The sequence below is a fragment of the Pantherophis guttatus genome, chromosome 1 (genome assembly GCF_059756535.1).
Source record: "Pantherophis guttatus breed Tessera chromosome 1, ASM5975653v1, whole genome shotgun sequence".
Taxonomy (NCBI): Eukaryota; Metazoa; Chordata; class Lepidosauria; order Squamata; family Colubridae; genus Pantherophis; species Pantherophis guttatus.
This window is the reverse complement of record NC_142063.1, coordinates 141,162,805-141,184,873: the sequence shown is the minus strand read 5'-3', so window position 1 is coordinate 141,184,873 and position 22,069 is coordinate 141,162,805. Positions and strand designations below refer to the sequence as shown.

The 22,069-nt window shown below is 36.6% G+C and overlaps 2 protein-coding genes across 2 annotated transcripts in view; both read right to left on the bottom strand.

Moving 5' to 3' along the window:
• The window catches only part of KIF5C (kinesin family member 5C), an 88,330-nt gene extending 80,786 nt beyond the window's left edge, over positions 1-7,544 (bottom strand). The window contains exon 1 of the mRNA XM_034424842.3: positions 6,771-7,544. Coding sequence (XP_034280733.1) covers positions 6,771-6,896 — 126 coding nt within the window. The 5' untranslated portion in view covers positions 6,897-7,544. The remainder of the gene's footprint in view (positions 1-6,770) is intronic.
• Positions 7,545-16,090: 8,546 nt separating this feature from the next.
• Positions 16,091-22,069, bottom strand: part of EPC2 (enhancer of polycomb 2) — a 66,755-nt gene continuing 60,776 nt past the window's right edge. Inside the window, exons 11-14 of the mRNA XM_034424855.3 lie at positions 20,122-20,258; positions 18,829-18,985; positions 17,916-18,249; positions 16,091-17,342 (exon numbers count right to left, since the gene is read on the bottom strand). Of these exons, the coding sequence (XP_034280746.1) occupies positions 17,270-17,342; positions 17,916-18,249; positions 18,829-18,985; positions 20,122-20,258 (701 nt within the window). The 3' untranslated portion in view covers positions 16,091-17,269. The remainder of the gene's footprint in view (positions 17,343-17,915; positions 18,250-18,828; positions 18,986-20,121; positions 20,259-22,069) is intronic.

Genomic DNA, 22,069 nt, shown 5'->3' with positions numbered 1-22,069 from the left:
ATTTGTCCAAATTTATGAATCAATGTACAAGTCTATAAATCAACATTAAGGAGATAGCGGGTGCACTGTAAGATACTTATTTTTTTAATGTGTTTGCATTAATAGATGCATTTTTAAAGCTTGGGTTTCATATTATAAAATGTATTTCTTACCAATTCAAAAGATTTTCTCTCTCTCCAAAATTGTTTCCAAAGATGGAAAATCACTTCCTTTTTAAAAAACCAATAATGTAAAATATTTCAACGAAGTTTTACATTTCCATTTTGCAAGGCTATCCTTCCAAAGCTTACATTATAAAACTCAGAACTGTAGTAAAAATATGGTAAAACCATCAAAATTCAAAACTATGCCAACAGTAAGACTAAATCAGACCAAGCATCCAGGTAAGTGTAATTATATATTCCAAACAATATATACTGCTATCACTCATCCATATAAACCAATCCTATATGTGTTTATTTGAATTACCATATGATACTCCACTATAATGCAACTCTAAATATGTCTATTCAGAAGATTTACTAGATTCAGCGAGAGGTGTTCTTGTGCCACAATGGTTAGTCTGCAATATTGGATGTTCCAATATAATTAGTGGGTACAATAAAAGCACTATTATTGGGAATTTTTTTTTTGCATCCTCTGTAAAACAAAAGTTACAAAAAACAGAAGAATTTGAAAGTATAGATTGCATCCGGAGTGTTTAAATTTGGGTTTTTTAGGTTCATAATGACTACTCTCAAAAGACATATCTTCGTGTACTTTCCTTTATCATGTTAAAACGTAATATGTTAATACATCTATTCAGCTGGATGTTTAAATTTCAAAATGTTAGTAGTCCTAGAACACGAGTGTCAAACTCGCAGCCCCCGGGCTGGATACATCATGTGCTGGCCATGCCCATGCTTGGTTTAGCGAAGGGGGGAAAAGTCCCGATACATCACGTGATGCCGCCATGACGATGTGAGTTTGACACCACTGTCCTAAAATAACTGTATTCTAAGGCAAAATCAAATGCAATTTAAAAAGTAAAGACTTCCTCAAGTTGAGTTGAACTCAGGATGCTCCTTTCGAACATCCGGGGTGGGGGTGGGGAGGTTGAGGAAGTTCTTGGCAACAATATAAAAGTGGTTTTACTTTCTTCCAGAATACTTTTAAGATTTTCCAGTCTAGCTCACAGACAACCAAGTGTGAACCTGCTTACTTTTTTACTGTTGACTAATGTTGGCTAGATAATGAAGAGTAACATGGTGTCAGACTAGTTTCATAACTGGTGGACATACAACAATATGTACAATGAAAGCTGTTTCTAATAAGGCAGTTGATCAATTCACAATTACTCACAAACCTGAGAAAGAAAAAAAAAGAGCAATCTATGCAAGCTTATTTCATTCATGGCTTATTAGCACAGAATCTTAGAATCTAACAATCATTAATAACAGAAGATAATATCCTGTTTTCCCCAAAATAAGACATCCCCTGATAATAAGCCCACTTGGGCTTTTGAGCACATGGCAATAAGGCCAAGTGTTTATTTCAGGGTTCAAAAAAATATAAGACAGGGTCTTATTTTCGGGGAAACACAGTATTATAAAGATCTATCTCTGTTTTAATGCTGTTGCTAAGCATGGGATAATCTAGCATGTTTACTGTTTAGGTCAGCATTGAAGAAACTTTCTAGATCTCATTTTTGTCCTAGACAGTTTTTTGTTTGGATTTGATTTATATGCCGCCCTTCTCCGGAGACTCAGGGCGGCTTACAATGCGTTAAACAATAGCCTTCATACTTTTGTATATATTTATACAAAGTCACCTTATTGCCCCCACAATCTGGGTCCTCATTTTACCTACCTTAGAAAGGATGGAAGGCTGAGTCAACCTTAAGCCTGGTGAGATTTGAACTTGCAGTAATTGCAGGCAGCTGATGTTAATAACAGTGCTTTAGTCTGCTGCGCCACCAGGGCTCTTATAGACCAGTTTATAAACTATTTCAGCCAGTATTCCAATGAATATTTATTACAGAACATAAATAAAATACAGCCTCAACCCAAGATGGTTCAAATAACCATAGGTAATTTACTTTCTTTTAGCAATTGAAACAATATTTTTTTTAAAAAAAAAATAGACCATTTACTGGAACTGACCAGAAGATTTTAACTTCTGCAACCGAGCACCTAATTCACTCCAACACACACATTCCCACAAAATAATGGTATGAAAAAGAACCATATCGGATGTAACCAGAATTCAAAATAATTGTACAGCTCTAAAAGGAAAAAAATATAATTATATATAAACAGGAAATAGATTAAGAGGCAAGAGCATAATTACATCTTAAATTGAAGAAGCTGCAAGTGAAAGTTAATGCCAAAGAAAGAAGAGACAGTAGTGAATGTTAGATAAGGAAGCAGGGATGATAACTGGGTCAGAAAAAGGAGCCAAATATAAGTGACATGTTCCTAAATACAGAATGACAAGCCTTGCTTGTAAAGCTAGAAATGGGACGGTGGCTAAAACAAACAATGCAAAAGAAAATCTAAACATTATTATCTACTCCATGAAGAGGAATAAATAAATTCTTTTATCCCACAGAAGTTGAACCTAAGAAAGGTAAAATGAGGACTGAAATCAGCTCTGTGAAAAGCAGAGATGACAGCGATTCTTTTGAATCACTTTGGATAAGGAGAAGATGTGCTCCAAACAGATGCTTTTTACAAGTAAACTGCAAGACAGCAATCCTGAGCAGGTTTCAACTGGGAGATGAGAATAGCCATCTTACTCACAACTGTGGTTGGCACTTTCTCAAGGACACTTAAGTTCACAACTTCTAATTACATTTATAAATTGCTTGTTAACTACTTCTAAGCTATTAGAGGGCTTTGGCTCAAAAAGTCTAAAACTGGATACATTTTACTTCAATCCTTAATGAAAGAAAATTATAATAATAATTTAAAAAAATTAAATAAAGAGCAGAAACCCAAATAACACTTTGATCCTAGAAAGTTACAAATTGATTAAGGATCCAGATAAATTAAGAATAAAATTTTGGAATTAATCATAAAGAACCATTCTCATGGGAAAAAAAATTGTTTGGATATTTTCAAGACAAAACAAAAGTAAGCAATTTTAAAAGTTGGTCGGTAGAAGGATCTAAAGAGTTAAGTTAAAGGAGAAAAAATATACAATAAAGCTTATTAACTGTGATATATAAAATGATATCAAGTATTATAACTTTGAAAATACTGAATGATACTTTTGAAAAATGGAGTTAGAACTTAGTATCAACAATGTGAATAATTATGTTTTCTTCTATGGATAGCCTGTGTCCAAAAGACGTAATGAAAGAAAAAGTAGATGAAGATCAAATTTTATTTGTTAAGGCAGAGATGGCATCAAAAGTAGATCTACAAATGATAGGGTATAAAAATGACATGGAAAAGGATGTCATACTAAACATAAGAAGAAACCAGTTAATTTTTTCAAAATCAAAATGGAAAATGGAATAGTAAACTAAGAACCTTGCCTGAATTTTTTTATATAATGGATTTAGAAAAGAGACTTGTTAAAGCTTTGAAGAATCTTGTGAGAAAGGACAAAAAAATGAAATAAAATTGTGATGTTTTTTGAACAGACTAAAGATTAAAACTGTTAAGAAGTAAAAAGGATTATAAAGTTGATTTATTTGATCAAGGTTAAAATATATTTTTATTTCTGGTAACCCTTAATGGACTTTCTGCTAACAGTAGGACTGAAAAGATTATGCATTATGAATTTGTCTGTAGATAACAGATGGGATGAAAAGATCATTAGTTGTAAACTAAAAGGGGGTGAACTGTTACTAAAAATGTTTATACTAGTTGAGGTGAGTAAATGCTTACTAGAAAGAACAGAAATCAACCTCTGTATTAGATAGCCAGAATATAAAATAACAAATTCCAGCTTGAGAGTAACACAAATCACACCTGAATTGGACACATGGTTTAAAAGGAGCCCCTCAATGGGATAGGAATTAGGTTTTCACATCATAAGATTAAGGAAAAATGCTTTGAGGAATCCTTGGTGCTCTCTGAGCTTGGTTGTTTTCTTCCAGACATTTCATTATCCAAAGTAGGTAACATTATCCGTGCACTTCAACAAAACAACCAAGCACACAGAGCACCAAGGACCCCTCATTTCAAGCCTGAACTACAAATATTGCCTTCTATTGGCAAAAAAAAAACTTTATTGCACACATTATTCACTGATTCATGGCACCCATGCCTCAGTAGGACTATCCAACAGACCATTTAAATGTACCAACCTTGCGTTGTCTAGGGCTAGGCAGTGAGAGATAAGAGTGCATGAAGAAAGAGATGGGTTGGGTCAAAAGCCTATTTAGTTTAGCTCAGAAGCAAGCCAGCTCAGTCTCAGGGGCTCATGAATGTATGAAAAAGTGATAAATCCTCCTTCACAGATGATCTCTAGCAACTGTTATTTAAGGCATGCAAGCTATCAAAATTACCAGTGACAGGTAAATTTATCTTCCATTCATTTCTTTAGCTCCTTGTTAAAACTGTCTAAATTGGCAGCTGTCACAACATGTGAAGACAGTTTAATTATAATTTGTATAAAAAATTTTACAGTTAGTCCAAAGTCTTCCCAAATTTATAGCTGTCTCCTGATCCTACTTTGGGAGAAAAGGACTTCCCCCCCTTTCCTTTAAATCAGCCCTGGGTTTTTGAATAAGTGTTTGCACCAAGGGTTACAAAACTCTAAGTGTGATAGGCACAGCACTTACTTTTCATATCTAATACTTTTGATGCCTCTGAATTTGAGAGGTTAAATGTTGGCTACAAATTGCAAATTACTAGACGCAAACTTCATCCAGGTTAAAAATGAAGTTGCGAAACCAATGTAAAGATTCTCTAGCATAAACTGCAACACATTAAGAGAGCAGTCATTTCCTTATGCACATATGCATTACCAAGAAAACAAACAAGTTTTCAAAAAGTAGTCTTTCTATTAGTAACCCTCATTCATGAGGGGAAACTTAAAAGTTGTTATTAATTTCTGGTAGCAGATTGAGCCATTCAGACAACAAGCCCAATTATTTACCTATTGGGAGCCAATTCTAACAAATCAAATTAAAAATCAAAATTACGTTCCTCCAGCATATTTCAGACAAATTAACACTTTTAGCCAAAGCTGGTATTAATTCAAATCATGTGAGCTGATAAAAAGTAAAACTTTTCTTAAGAGAAGGCGATTCTCCACCGATTGCACTGCAAGATAAAGAAATGAACACAGCAGACAGCTAAAGACTGTCACTGGGGAGGGTATATACACATCCTGCCTTTATCTGCAGAGACTGCAGCTTGGCAGGCTTTTAACTGAAGTTAGCGCTGATCCAAGACAAGCCACCAAATCAAGCTGAAATGGCAGAAGGGTGGATATGAAGGTGAGAAGGAGGGAATTATTCTACCCTCTTGTAATTTGCTTAGCAATTTCTCGCCACCTGCCAATCCATCAAATACGTCAGGGTGCAAGCAAATGAGCATGCCCAGTGATCCAGATGACATCAGCTTGATCAATGCTTAGGATTGGAAGACTGCAGTAGCAATGAGGGAAGGCAGATGAAAGAGTCAATCGAGGCTGACTCCATTCAGTTCCCCACCATTGCTTTTGCTGCAGTTACGGAAAGCAGGAAATTCAACTCTGGAGCAATTTTGCAAGGAAAATTCCCCTCTGCAGAAGCCATCCAAATCAGGCAGGTATAGAATGTATTTTTGCCCATATGTTAGCCTTCACCCTGATGTCTTACCAATGCAATCCAAGCTGTGTCTATATCTATAAATATGCCCGGTAGACTTCAGTGGAACTCATTCTGGCCTTTACTGAAACATTAAACAATTCAATAAAATATGCCAAGGAAATTAACATTAAAAACGTGCATTTAATGCGGCACATTCCTCCCCCCCCACACACACACACTGATATCCATCTCCATCAACCAAGATATGCTTTGCAGGTCTCCCAGTGTGGTTGCTAGACTACAATACTTGGGCCACAAAAAAACAAAACAAAAAAAAAAGATTATTCTTCACACTGCACGACTCTTTGTGTCTCTGGACCCATGCTCACACCAAAACAAGGAAACTTCTCACCCATCCGAAACAGCGAAGTGATCTCCCATTGGAACACCTAAATGATTTCCCATTGAAACCTCTCAAGTGATTTCCCATTACACCGCAAAGGGATTTGTTTGGTTTGAGATTCCCTACCACATATACCTCTGCTTATCCAAAGCTTTTCATTCCTGCTCTGGAAAAGAGCAAGAGTTCTTGTCCTTTGTGAGTTTAACCCAATTTCCAAGTGGGGGGGGAGGGGGAGGGAAGAGAAGCAGGCAGTGGAGAGAATCCCCCCCCCACACCCCAATCTCCATTTCCCAATCCTTCCCTTAGCTAAATTTGGCGCTCAAGGTGAAAGAAGCCTTGGAGAACTTCTAACCGACATACACAAACACACACACACACACACACACACTAGAGCAGCTAATGTTGGGAACAATGGACGGAGAAAGGAGTACAATGCGGTGCAGCGGCACGCCATTCAGTGGGCCCCCCGGAGTAAGACTAAAGAGACGGGGGGTGAGGGAGAGAAATTCGTCAAGTCTTTCCCCCTCCCCCTCCCCCTCCCCCGTCACGTTCCCGAAAGAAGAAGAGTTCGGAGCCGAGCGAAGAAAAGCCAAAACGCAACTCTCCTCGGCTGCAGAAAAACCCCGGGGAAAGACTTACCCCGACGACGACCGTGTCCTCGCCTTTAAATTTCGGGATGAATTTGTCCCCGCGCAGGATCTCCGCCTCGTTGAGGGGTCGGAACCGGCACATCACTTTGATGCTGCATTCGGCGGGGTCCGCCATCTCGACCGACGGCGGGGGCGGATTCGGAGATCGGCGGACCGAAGGGTGCGCGCGGCTGGTGCGAGGCGAGGCGAGGCGGCAGCGGAGGATTCCTTTCTTCCCACCTCGGGGAGGGTTAAAAAAATAAAATAAATAAAAAATAAATAAAAAATATACACCTTTGGAAAGAGGAGGAGGAGGAGGGGGGGGGGCGGCTGCTGGTTATTTTAGCGGCGGGGGAGGCATAGGCCGAAAGAAAGGAGCCGAAGCCCGGTCAGAGGAGAAAACGGTGGCGGCGCCGAGGCATTCCCGGCTCTTCACGACCTCCAGTCTCCGGACCGGGGCGAAAAGAATGAGGAGAGGCCGCGGCCCCTGCGCTTCGGCTGCCTCGCCCAGAGACCTGCCGCTGCTTCGAAGCTTTGCGGGAAGGGGAGGGAAGGAGGTTGCTAAACGAAGCCAGGTTTTATTTATCTACACCCCCCTCCGTCTCACGCCTCTCCCCAGCGCCGCGGTAGCGTGGCCGGCGCTCCTGTTCTTGCCGCCACCATCCTGCATCTCTCCCTCCCCCCACCCTTCTCTCTCCCCTTTCCCCCATCCCCGAGGGCTTTGTGACTTCACCGCATTACATCAACTCTTCCCCCAGCTCACTGGCTTGAGGGGGAGAAAATCACCGGCGCATCCTGGGAACTGTAGTTCGGCAAGCCACCAGGTAGATAGGGGCATTGGAGTGGGGGGGGGAAGAGGGCGGTGCGACGAGGCCAAGGAGGCTGGCCGTTGCGACGGCGGCGCGTCTCCCCGGGCGCTGGAGGTGCTTGTCGACGGGGATGCTGAGCTTTGGGGAAAGGGCTTTAAAAAATAAGGAGTGGAAAGGCGAAGTGAGGGTCGAGTAGCCGATAGGGTTTGTTCCAGGGGTGAAATCCAACAGGTTCTGGAGAACCGGTAGTGGAAATTTTGAGTAGTTTGGGGAACCAGCAAATACCAACCCTGGCTGGCCCCAGAGTGGGATGGGAATGGAGATTTTGAAATATCCTTCCCCCAGGAGTGAGAAGGGAATGGGGATTTTGCAGTATCCTCCCCATCACGCCCACCAAGCCACACCCATCAAGCCACACCACACCCACCAAGCCACGCCCACAGAACCGGTAGTAAAAAATTTGGATTTCACCACTGGTTTGTTCTTAGGTCTAGGGTGTGGTACCCTGCGGACAGAGTTCCAGATAACTTCTTGAGACCTACTGCTCTCTCTGTTTTTAATAGTTTTTTATTTAAAAAAAAATAGTAATGAATCAAAAGTAGGTGTGCTGCATTGAGAAAGCACCAGCCTCTAACTTTTTTTTATTTATCAAAATGTGCCTGGGCATTTCAGAGATGTTCATTGGGGGAAAAAAGTAGTATGTGACCATGCGCCAATGTTTGGTTTGGAAATGGACTCCCCACTACAGGTGATATTAAATAGGCTTAATGGGGACCACTCTTTGTAGTAATAAATTGTTTTATGACTTGCCACACTTATTATGGCAGCGGATTTGGAAGGTCAGATGCCCACAACCTACTAAGGCAGGTCATTGGCCATTTTTGTGGATACAATGAAATGAAGTGTGTTAATGACACACCTTGTTTCCAAATTTGCCACTGGGCTACTTAACTGTCTCTGGAAGATATGTTTAATCTGAACCCAAAAGAGGATTACTTTGAGATTAATCTCCCTTGTAGCCTGTGGAATATCAAGAAGAGAAACTGGATCAGATATGAAATAAAGTTCTCCAGTATACCACATTTTGTTTCTTCCCTTTATAACATTCCATCATACGGGAAAAAAATGAGAGCAAGGTTTACTCTAACCTCCCACCACATTGGCTCCAGTTCCTGAAAAGACTTATCTATGTATGCATGCATGTATGTATGTATGCCTTAACCACTAGACCAAACTGGCTCTCCTTGCTGCTCCTTGCTTATTCCTTCTCTTTGTTCCTTCTTGCTCTTCCAATTAACTTAAAAATCCATTCCCAATAAAAACAAAGAAAAAAAAGATCATTAATTTGGCCTAAAGCAAGTGATATTGCTTCAATCGATTTGAGAGATTTCTGGTACCCTTTTCCTTGAAAAATATTCCATTCGTTGGCTTCCTATAAGAGCAAAGGTCCAACATATGCAAATTCTTGGTTTTATTTCTAAGGATCTTATGACCTAATCCTGCCTTATCTCTTTCTTATTTTTGGTATTTCAGGTCATTCAGGGAGGTTGACAAGTGGTTTGGATTGGGACTTACTTCCCCTGAGACCTTATGTCTTGGGGCTTTCCAGAACCTGCTTCTAGACTATGGAATGAGCATCTTAAGGCTCTTTGAGCAGCTATCAATTATCACATCTTAAATAAGAGTTGAAAATGTATTTCAGTCAGAATACAGCAAATGGTGACCACAGATAGGATGATATTGTAAAATCTGAAATCTAAACTTTTAACAATTTTATTGTTCATGGATTTTTTCATTATTCAGATTGTACAGCTATTTGCTACGGTATGAGGTTCCATGTATTATTAATTTTAATACTAAATAGTTTTAATTAGTTATTGTAGATTTGTAGTTTATTATGTGATCATTTGCAATGATTGGTTGTCTTTCGAGTTTTAATCTTTTAATTATCTCTTGAATTGTTATGTACCCTGTTGAAATATGTAAAGTATTACTTTTTACCCTGAGGCTGGATTCATACAGCATGATAAATCATAAGGTGGTTTCTTTGTGTCTCAGCATGTCATAAGAACAAAGTCATTAATGGCTTGTAAACTATGTTTTATGATTTAGTATGCTATATGAACTGCCAATTATTTTATAAATCATGGTTAAATAAACCGGTTTATTACAATGTACAGATATAGCATTTAAATAGGTAAGAAGATAGAGATTTGGGGGTCTACTGATCACTAGAAACAATACATCTTTTTGCAGTCTGATATTCAATCAAGCCTACTGAGTTGGAACAACAGTTTAGGCTGGCTAATTTATGGTTTCTTAAATTGTGGGAACCCAAGCAATTAGGTTAATCCAGCTAACTAAGAATTAATATGTGTATGTGTGTTTTTTTTTTAAAATATAGTTCACTAATATGTATCTAGGAGTAAGCGTCATTTGAACACAGGAAGATTTGTCTTCAAGGAAGTTTATACATATTGGATTGTAATCGGATTCAAAAGAGATTCTTAATTTCAAGACTGTCCATCCTCATCCAAACCAAACCAAATTTAAGAAGAGGAAATTTAATCTGTTTTTAAAGTGTTCACAGTTAAAAGCTGAGCAAAACACCCAGAATTTTCAGTCCTATTTAAAAACAAACTCTATGGGGCTCAACAGAGCTATCTCATAGGTAAATAAGTTCAGGACTGCATACCTGGACTATAGACTACTAGTGTCATAAGGAAGAAATGGCATGAGAGAGATACAGGATCAGATTTCCCTTTTACTACCCATGTGATCACAGTATCTTCTATGATACTTAAAACACAAGAAAATGATATAGGAACATAGAGCATTGAAAAAAGTGACTTATGACCATTTTTCAAACTTATGACTGTTGCAGCATCCTTGTGGTCACTTGATAAAAATTCAGACGCTCTGCAATTGGTTCATATTTATAACGGTCGCGGTGTCCTGGGGTTGTGTGATCACCTTTTGCGATCTTCTGACAAGCAAAGTCAATGGGGCAGTGATTCATTTAACAACTGTCAAAAAAGGTTATAAAATGAGGCAAAACTCAATTCAGTTAGCAACAGAAATTTTGGGATCAATTATTGTAAGATGAGACTACTTGTATGATAATCTAACTTCTGCCGTGAAAGGAAAAAATTATTGAGAATGTTTAATAAGCAAACCCATGGTTTGTATGGCTTCATACAATAAAGTCAAGATAAACCAGAATGATTCCCTACATAAAATGGTCTATTAGCATTATACATAAATTTCTGCATCAGTTTGCATTTATCAGATTATTTTAAGAGTGCAAATAAGATTGTGTTTAAGAATTTGGGTTGTTTTGGGCCAAATCTAAAAGGCAAATAGCCAAGCTCTTACGTTTTGCATTGCCAGATTTTCCCATGATCATTTATAACTGTTAAAGAACAAAACATTTTGTTCTCATCACATTATAAAGGTTGTTTTAAAGTATTTTGGAATTTGGTGACATTTGTACATTTCTTAATTAATTCTCAGAATATTGCACTGCTTCATGATTGGCTATTACTGTATTCATCCCTCAATTATTTGCTAAGGGATGACCTTCAACGGTATTCAAAACTCTCAGCTGCTTACGGCATTAAATTTGAGATGGAAAGAACTGTTGCAAGTTTCACATTCACAGTATTTCGTATTGTAATCATTTGATGCCAATGCAAAATAAGATTTTCCAAAAATAATGGTTTTTACTCAGAGATTTCCTAGGTTTTTAACTTACAGAATGTTTCTAAATTGCAAGCCATGTTGAAGTATTTTTTAAAAAATATTTGGAGCTAATGTACATGGCATGTTGAAGACAAGGCAATATATTTTTAGATTAGGTAAAGGTGTTTATTGTTTATTAATGGATATTACTAATAATTATTGAAACTATATTAATTTCTATCAATCAATTAAAATTTTGGAAACACAACTTCTAGGTTTGTAAAAACATATTTTTTTTATTTGCAGTGATTATAGAATTGTGATACTGCTGTATAAAAGCAGTAATTATCATTTAGCAGCTATGCTAAAATGATTAATTCTAAAAATAAATGATAGTGTTTGGAAAGATTTAGAAAAGCAGAAGATGAAAAATATAGTGGATGGATGGAATCAAATGTGGAAGAACTCTGTGCTATTAAGTCAGGACAAGTTGATAAGCATAGGTCCACATAATCACCAGGAATTAAATCCAACTTGTTGACTAAACTATTTCTTGCAAGGTATGTATGTGTGCATTTTTGTGTGTGTCTCAGATGTCAGAAAGACATTAGCATTAGATACTCAACATGCTGACATAAAAGCTGGAAGATATATAGCAAATGCATGATTCCATCCATCCAGTCTTCTTGTGTTGAGTTTTAGGATACAAAGAATACTTTTACTTGGATCCATGCTAATGAAATAGAAGCTTTATTTTGACCAGAAATTCTGCCTAATCTGGGCTTCTAACCATGACCTGAATTCCACTTCAGATTTTCTTGCTCAAGATGAATAAGCCATCTTCCTTCGAAGTATTGCACTGCATCTCATTCAGTTCTCAGCTGAAGAATTACAGAACAAGCAAATCTGGATGGGTCAGCAGGCAGGGACCAGAAAAATCAGTACCAATAGTTCTATTTTATAAGTAAATTTTATAATATTACTAAATTACAGATTTTAGGTCCAATTCACAAGAATCTTTATTATTGATAGTAACTTCATACTCTTTACATCCCTGTCCTGAGCTTACATTGGCCTAGTCTAATCCTCAGGCAATTGAGATATTTTATCTCTTACAATGTCTATAGCACCCAAACTCCATAATAATTATGTTTTTTGGCTTTAGATAAATAATGGAATGTTACCAAACAAAACCACTGGTTCACTTGAACCAATTCCTTGTCTAAATGACTGTCTTTCAGAAATGATCAGTAGTTAACTGAGATGTCAAGAATTGAACTAAATCTAAATATGTTTTTAAAATATATGATTTGAATAATATTTGCATTAGACAAGTATATATAGAATTGTAACTGTTTATTATAATGGCATAAGATTCTTTTTTCATATTTTTTCACTTTTTCCTTATAGCACTTTAGTATTTTTTTCTTGACACTCTCTCTCCCTCCCCCTCTCTCTCTGTGTGTGTATGTTCTTATTAAATAAAAAATAATTGAACTAAATTTTTTAGCGTACATTAACTATAGTCCTTCATTAGTACAACCGATACTATTAACAGTAAGTTCAGAAGCTTGAAACTATTTTTAAAACTTGGCTGCCCTGATGAAAAGACTGCCTCTGTGAATTTTTAGAATGCCCTTAGTCAATGTGACTACCATTGTATAATGGCTGATCTAGAGAATACTGATTATAGGACAACAGAGGATATTACGTATTCTTTTCTGGAACTCAGTAGATATGTTTGCACAAATAGTTTCACTAGCTGACAAGATACTAATACATCAAATTATCTCCATCTTATCGATTATAGAGATTATTTCAATTATATTTTGCTTTTTTTCTACTCTTGATATAATGCCAGATTTGAATTTGGCAGTCACAACGTGACAGAAGTTTCCCAGAGAAATCACCTACATAGTGATGAAAAGAACAGGGCAGTTTTTCTTTTCCTGCACTTATTACATCCATGAAGTCCCAACAGGCAGCCCTGTTCAAAATGACCTGGGCCCATTTAGCAAGAGTGAGATAAGGCACTGCTGATGTACCAAATTCTTTTAAAGGTTTTTTTAATGAATAATATAGCTGATACCCACTCTGGGCTAGTTGCCAGTGGACAGAATCCACTGTGGTGAGCAAAGCAAAATCTTGTGTTGTTAGCTGGGTTTTGTTTGAGCTTGAGAATAGGCTCAGGTTCTCTGTGGTGCAAACTCTGCCACCTGTGCACCTTAAACCATGTCCTCAGTGCCTTCCTTGGACAGCCAGGCAGAGTGCAAGTGATTGGATTAAGAAAATTTCAAATGTTTGAGAGAACCATGCCATGTATCTTAAAAGAAGAGGTTGTATATCTTCTCTGGAAGAAGCCCTATGTGTAACAGCTGTCTTTAACCATTTCTGCTTGGTGTCCAACTTTTCCTGGTGGCTTAGCTACAGATAATCCTAGAAGAAATGGGTTATCTATCATGGGACCAAAAAAAAAATTGATTGCTCTGGTGGATGACCCTCACCTGGATCCTTGATGGGAAAGTGCACCTCATTACTCCTCTAAGATCTCTCTGTGGCATCTGATACTATTGGCTTGTGGTATCTTGCCAGGCTGCATACAAGACTAGGGAGTCAGAAACACTGCTTCAAGTTTCAGCTCCAGTTGTTTCAATTCGGGGTACCAGGGAGTTCAGTGCTCTTCCCCAAGCTATTTAGCATCTAAGACCCTACATCCAAGATCAGGCCAGAGCAAGGATGCCATAGAAAGCTTGGCACCTGGGTTTGAATGGAGCAAAATAATGCTAGACTGAATCCAAAACCAAATTGTTTTACAGCAATAAACATCCAGGAACACTGCTGGATAGGGTAGAATGGCACTGTCTCTAAGGGCATTGGTTCATGATCTTGACTTGTAGGTATTGCTTGAGCAACAGGTGGAGGCTATGGGGCTTTTGCCAAGCTTTGCCTACAATTACAATCCTACCTGGCCATGTAACCCATATTTTGACCAACACTGAATTGGAATGCTTTAATGCTTTATGTGGGTCAGCCTTCAGAGATTACCTAAATGCTTCAGCTGGTCCAAAATGCAGTGGCTAAATTGCCAACAGTACAATCCTGCTGTAGTAAAATAACACTACTGCTAAAGTTGCTTCAAGGTTACCAGCCGGGCTTTCAAAACATTGATTCAGAACTCTGTGGGATGTAGGAACAGGTGTTGTTTGTCAAGGTTGAATGTGTCCATCCTGCAAAAAGATGAGAATAATATTCTCCTAACTAGATAAGGTGAGATGGACCTGAACCAGGCAGCAGGCATTTTCTGTTTTGGCCCTGTACTTTGGAACTCATTGTCTCTGGAAATTTTAGCAGCCTCTTCCTTTGTGGTATTTCACACAGCTATTAAAACAATACTATTCCACTGTACTTTTAACAAGGGTTAAATTTTCTGATAGCCATCTAGGGGATTTCTTTTAGTCTCTGTTGTGTGCTGCCCAGAGTCTAGATTGGAGCAGGAAACAAAAAATGTGAACTAAACAGCTTATCTCAAGTTAATCTTCTGCAGCATTAATTTACAACTGTTATGTTGTTTCGTTACTTTTCTATACAACTCAACAGTACAAAGTCACTTCTGCAGACTCCTTGGTTTTTCAAAGTGTCCACATATTTTATAACAAAATATTGTTTTATGAAAATATTACCAAGGGCCAAAGACACTATGTGTCAGAAGACTTGGAGCATTTGCTATTAGTAAATTATTTTTATTGATTCAAATTAGATCATGGGTAAACCTGTAGCTAAAGAATAACCAAGTGTCTTTTTTTCCATCCAATGCATGCTGTGTAGCTTTGCTTCACTTCACATATACTGTCCTCGGCCTTTTTAAAGGTTAATTTTTAGGAAGATGACTGAGAAATAAAAATCAGCCATAGTTACCTAGAATGTATTTCCTGAGCAAATGTGTAGTGTTAAAGCATACTATACTGGTATGCAAATGCAATCATTAACTCTTTGACTTCATGGAACAAAAAAATTCACTAGCTAATATTCTCTGACTACTTTTTTAATCTTTGAAAAACCCTGATAGCCAAGAAGCAAAAAGGCTCAATCCATTTTACTTTAAAAGAGGCAGTTTTTTATATAATAACGACCAATGAAAGTATTAATAACATGGTATACACACGATTTATCCTTTTAAAAGAGGCACAACATAAAAATCAGTAATAAAATTAAATTGAATCTAAAGAAGCCAAATTCATGTTTCTCTTTACTTTAAATATGTTCAGACTCACTTCAAAAATATAACTGGAGGAAGATAGATTAAAATTAGTAAAGTATCATTGTTATGATTCCTTTGCCACTTACATAATCAATAGTAAATTTCCATTCAGATAATTATGCAAAAGCGTGTACAGCATAAATTACAGCTATGAGGTAGCGATTATATGTGCAATATGCACTAATGTACATCAAGTACAAATGAAGGAAAACTCAAACTTTTTAAACAGTTTCAAGTCCCAGTTCAGCTGCCCATAGAGTTCTGTACATGCCTAGTGCTCACCACATAGAAAGCAGTATCACTTTGTTCCATGTTTACAAGTACGGGTCTCAATGCTGGGAATCACACACACAGCCCAAGTGCTGGTTATAAACATCCAATTCCATCCATCAAGTTTTTGCACACACACTTCCAGATCCAGGTTACATGCCTGCAGAAGCTTCTAGAGACGTTGTTCTATTGAGGTGGTACTGAACCTATATACATGCCAAATTGCTGGTGTCTCAGTTTGATAAGTGCTGGCTTCTAAAAATTACAAACTGTTCTCCATGTTGTGAAATAAATACGTATGCAAGATGCCCATGTTTTGATATGTATTTTTATTTCCCTGCAGTTTTCACTTATCAAGAACAAGTAACAGGGAAAGTTGTCTGAACTAGTGCATAAACAAACATTCTGAAACACCACTACACGTATCTAATTTACAAGAACCGTATAAAAAAAGTCACTAAAACACTACACTACGAAGGTGTCCAACGCTTACAGTCAGACTTTTTCCAACCCGTTACTTGCCTTGTAGCCACAGGAAAACTTTCCAAAATTGAAAGACAATCTGCCATGACCCTCCCCCCTCCCCCATTACCTGGGATGGCTCGATATCTAGACATCCAATAATTATTGCAATGATATATAATGCAATACATACCTGGTAAAATATCATTTATGTGGTGTGTTACAGTTAAAAGCCGGTTAAATTATGCAGACTTCAGATAAAATATAATCAGTTGAAAATTTTCTTCATATCTGCACAGTTTAATATGTGCTAGATGCATAATTTGTACTAGTCAGGTTTTCTGTGTAATTATTTTTTATAAATTGGTATTATAAATAGAAATATACATTCAAAATATATGGAAAAGTGGGTTACTACATTAAATTTGCATGTATCGATCCATCCCTTTCCCCTGCACAGTAATAGAAAATACTATTTTGCCTTGAACTTCATATTTGACAGTGAAATGCCACTAAAGTATTTACCAAAAAGTCCATCTAAAATTGTGAAACAAAATGAACCAAGTGAAAACTTTACATTTCCTTTAGAAAAAAATTACAAGAATTTTTCCTAGCTATGAATCTTTAACTTTTTTTTAGACACAAAGTTGGATTTATTTTTTACAAGATACAAAATGTAAACATGGCAAAATAAATAGTTAAAACAAGTGATGCAGGATCCCATTTCATGCTCATGATCCCATTTAAAGAATTATTTTTAAATCCATTCAGTTGCAAATTCAAGTGCAAAAGCATGATGATGAATATCTACTATTCAAGTAACAGAAATAATATTGATGATACAAATAAACTATTTTACAAGGTAGTGATTTTCCCAATTTTACAAAATGTACATTATATATCGACTTAATATACGATATGATAGTCCGTTTAGGTCCATTTTAATCCCCTGTGATCCACAGAGTTTTGTTTTGCATTCAGCTGGAATATAAATGACACCATCAGCACACATTGAGCTACTGTGTTAGGTTATGTCACCTCCATTGCTACTGTAGTCTCTGCTATTCCATTCAAACCCAATCTTTCGGGTTCATGGTTCTCTCTGAAAATGAAAAGAGAAGGGCGAATAAATATATATATAGTTATAATAATGAGCTACATGATATAATTTCTTAATATTTGACATTTTGTTAACTCGGCATCTCTCATATTTATCATCTGAGAAATGTTAAAAACACAACAAAGCTAAAACTTTACTAGGAAGAAAATGACAATTTATGCAGTATTTTCCAAATGGCAAATGGTTTCTCTCACAACATGTAGAATGGGAATTTTAAAAAAATCAGAGAATCTTAATTTGCATTAGAAGGATAAAACAATGTATAAATGTAGAAACACAGAAGGATTTATACATGGTTTATACATAACCTATAGGATTTCAGGTTTTTCCTGTAATTTGTAATATAAAATAATTGGCTAAATTAGCCTTCCACTTATGAGGGTAGATCATAAACACACTTTCTCCCAACAAGATACACAAATCAAATATCATTACTTAATTCAGCCTTTCTTGGATTAGGATTTGCTGGTAAATCCACTTTTCTATAAAAAAAAAAAAAAAAAGGAGAAGGGACATCACAGAAGCTTGTTTTATTCATATCCAAGAGACACACACCTTGCTATGCTGCTGATGGCACTGCTTGGAGTCACCTTTGGCACTCTATCCATACTGGCAGCAACTGTGGCAAGTTTTAAGGCGGTTGGCGATGGTGCTGAAGTCCTTGCATTGATATGTACATTGACTGGAGAAACAACACTGACATTGTTGAGGTGCACTGCATTGGTGAGACAAGAATTGTTCATAGGAAGTGTTTGAGAGCTGTTTGTGCACAATGCTGGGATTAAATGGTTTGTGGTGGTGTGACCGACTGTCCTTACAAGTTGTACAGCTGAGATCCCTGGGCTAGATGACAGAGCCATATTGGTGGAATACAGAGTTTTTGATGTTGCTGTTCAAAACAAAACAGATGTACTCAATAGGTTTCAAGTAAAATAAAATACATGAAATAAAACCAAGACTACCATCCCATCTTAATGTCTTCTGGTTATGGCATATTCCGTAAATTGTGTTAAGAGTGACGTAAATTATAAGGCAACACATATGGGAAGAGCACCAGGATGGAGCAAGCTATGAGCCATGGTGGTGCAGTGGTTAAAATTCAGTACTGCAGGCTAAGTCACTGCTCACTCCAGTGTGTTGGGGGCAATATGCTGACTCTGTAAACCACTTAGAGAGGGTTATAAAGCACTGTGAAGCAGTATAGAAGTCTAAGTGCTATTGCTATTGAACTCATCTCTTAAATTCAAAGGCACACTAATACTTTAAAGTATGTAAGAAGTCCAACAAGAATTTTATTATTTTTATTAAATAATAAAAAGATCAAAGTCTTCCATACTATGACTTAATAAAAAAGCCACCATTATTGCCTTATCAAACATTTTCTCAGATTGATCTTGCATAGAAAGTAAGCATTAGCAACATCTTGCTAAAAACTAACATGAAAATAATGCAACGAAGAAAAAGGTACCTGTTGGCTGAACAACACCATTGATATTGTGGCTGGCACTCTGTTCCTTTGTCACCTCACCCCGATTGGGAGGGGGTGCGCTCACCACTGCAGATGCAGCAAAATGGGCACTGGCTGAGTCAAGCGTTTTTGACATGCAATCAGAAGTGCTTGAGCCCTGGGAAATTTACACAACAGTTTTCATAATTACAAATTTTATAAGATAGCATCAAATTAATTCTTGATATAAACACTAAAAAAAATTATCCAGACTCAAAATATGTTCTCCTAATGACAGATCTGCTTCTAACTCTTAGACTTCAAGTACCTGTGTGGCTGCAGAAGAGGAAGGGGCTGCTTTGAGTGAACAAATAAGCTTTCACTGGTTTCAGATTAGGTTCTGTCTACTAAATAAGCTAAACGGTTTTGCTTTCTATCTTTTACCTTTACCATTTTAAAAGTTGTGGTCCAGTGCGGAAATGTTAAAAGCACCTTTCTTTAAATGGAAATTTCTCCACATCCCTTCCAAAGAGCATTAAGTTTCATTTGTGTACATAGGGGTAAGAAACCCAGATAAGAATGAGACTTGAACAACATGCTGTATTGCAACCACTAACATAAATGCAAAAATATCAACACACTCAAAATAAATTTTGTCCATTGTGTTCATATATTAATAATGTCATAATTTTCAAAGAAAGGCAATAATTCACATTAGACTATTTAAATAATGTTGAATCAACATTACAAAGGGGCTTGGGGAAAACTGATTCAGAAATGAATGTCAAATTCTAAATATTAATAAATAAATCACTGGGGTTCTGTATTACATTACAAACTAGTAGATTTATTTTATTTCACCACAGAGTGTAGCCCAAGGAAGCTCATGCCTTAAAGAATAACACTGTGAATCTGCTATTCTTTAAGGTGCCCTCATGACTCTGGTGTTTTTTGCTGCCATCAGCTCAATATAGTAGTTACTCTTTGGAAGAATTGTGACGTTATTTTTATGAATTAGAAGAAAACAGATTTTTCTAAGAACACAAGCACTAACTATTGGTTTATAATCAACAATGCATACAGCATATGGGCTATAATCAATACACAAGCATAACTGTGGCAGTCCTTTTTTGCCACAACACTGCATTTATCTACTCTATTTTGGTTGCATTGTTAAGTATATTAGAGACTGGCCTATTTGAAGTAGATATGAAGACAAAAAATGGGAGGCAATTTTTTTTAAAAAAGCAGAACTGGTTCTACATTGGTTTCTAGAAAATAAGAGAAATAATTTTCAAGAAAGGTGTTTGTTACCTGTGCTTTTGGATATGTCTGTTGGGATTGATGCTGAGACTGCTGTTTTTGCTGGAGCTGAGCAAGTTGCTGCCTTTGCATTTGAACTAACTGCTGTTGATGTGTCTGAAATTGTTCTTCTGTAATACCCCCCGTTACTGTAGAAAGAAAGGAGAACATGCTTGAATTTAAGGGTTCGAAGTCATATAAGTTGCTGTATAAATTACATGGATTGGGAAGCAAAACAATTTTTAAATAGCTGTATTACATAGCACAATGAATTTATGAAATGATTATTTTAAACTTGTAAACTAAGCTGTTCACTAATTTAGTTAGTTAACTACTTATAAATTAAATAGCTGATAGTGTCTCTAAAAAGAATATACAAGTTTAAAAAAGCATCTGTAAAGTGTTATTTATTATTTTAAAAACTGCCAAAAACAAAACCAGCAGTTTCAGCTGCAATTAATCATCGTTCATTAACTGAGTTGTTTTATCTGTAGTAACTCTGGAACTCAATGAGTTTTTTATTGTGATTTGAAAACTGCAATATTTGGTAAAGTTACTGGGTTGGTGACCACCAAAACTATAATTAGGGTAGTTTCAGCATGAAAATGTTTAATGAGACAAAAGAGATGAAGTCCTTCACATTTCTTATCCATAGTCCTGTCTGCACATTATATCTTCCTAAGCCTACAATTAGCATAGAGTTTATTTCTTGTACCTCCTGGCTTTTTCAGTCCTCCCACCATTCAATATCATAGCCAGCAAATAGCAGTACTTTGTTAGTTCAAGGTTTAGCATGTTATCTGAATGTATACTCATGCTAGTAGAGAATATGTTATAAGCAGGTCTATCACAAATAATGGGTATAAAAATGTAACATACTTATTTTTCTTATACCAATTATCTCAGCACCTGCCTAGTTAAGAAAATTCCTACAAATTTCTTCGTAATACACATAGCTACTGCATCACAAATAGAGATACTGTTTCCCAATTTCCTCTTTGTGCTAAATTGTATCATTTGCTCTGGTTTTGTCTAACAGCTGACAGTTCATGAAAACTCCCACTTGTCTTGATTAGAGTATTTCTGCAGACATTCATTTTATTTTCACTCATACTATTCCAATGTAGTATTTTTTTTAAAAAAAAAAACACAAGTATAATAGAGTTTGGGAATAATTTTTGGATGGTCAATTGAATTAGCTTGTGCAATCCAACTGAGCTTAGTTTATTTAGAAACTGACAGGCTTTGTTGGTCAGTTATGTCAATATAATTTTTTAATGAGAAACATATTCTATTCCAGAACTCCAGGCCCTGTTTTGTTACTTATAATTTTATGTAAGCAACAGGGGCAAAGAAGGCCCCCCAACTATACTATGTTGTAAAATAGTTCATATAGTAATAAAGGTTAAAGCTAAAATCAGAAAAAAAGCCATTCCTTTGATATAAATTGCTTTAACATTCTGTATTGTTGGGTCAGAGTTGGCAATCTTTTAGTAATCGGGGTGCACATATTATTTTTAAGAAAGCAAGATGATCCAAAGTAGGCCACATGGATAGGGCCAGGATTTTTTAATATTTTCATTAACTGTGGGAAGAATGTTTCAGGATTTCTTAGCTGCAACTTGCACTGTAAGGCATTTTATAATTTATACTGCAGTTTGTTAGTTACTTTAATTATAGGAGTTTCTATAAAAGCTCTGGAGCTTCAGGCTACTGATTCCTGTAATAAATATTTTATTTACAGTATATATTTATTTTACATGCTGCCCATCTCATAGTCACACAACTCTGGTCATCTCACCAATATTCTTTTCTCCAAAATCTATTAAACCGTTTGATTTTTAAAAAATGGGAATGGGAAAGTAATGTACATTCTTCACCCTGATAAAGTTCCTTTGAAGGGAAAGATTTCAAGAAGAGCAGAGCAGGTGCAATTCAACTATATAGCTTTTGTTCAGAT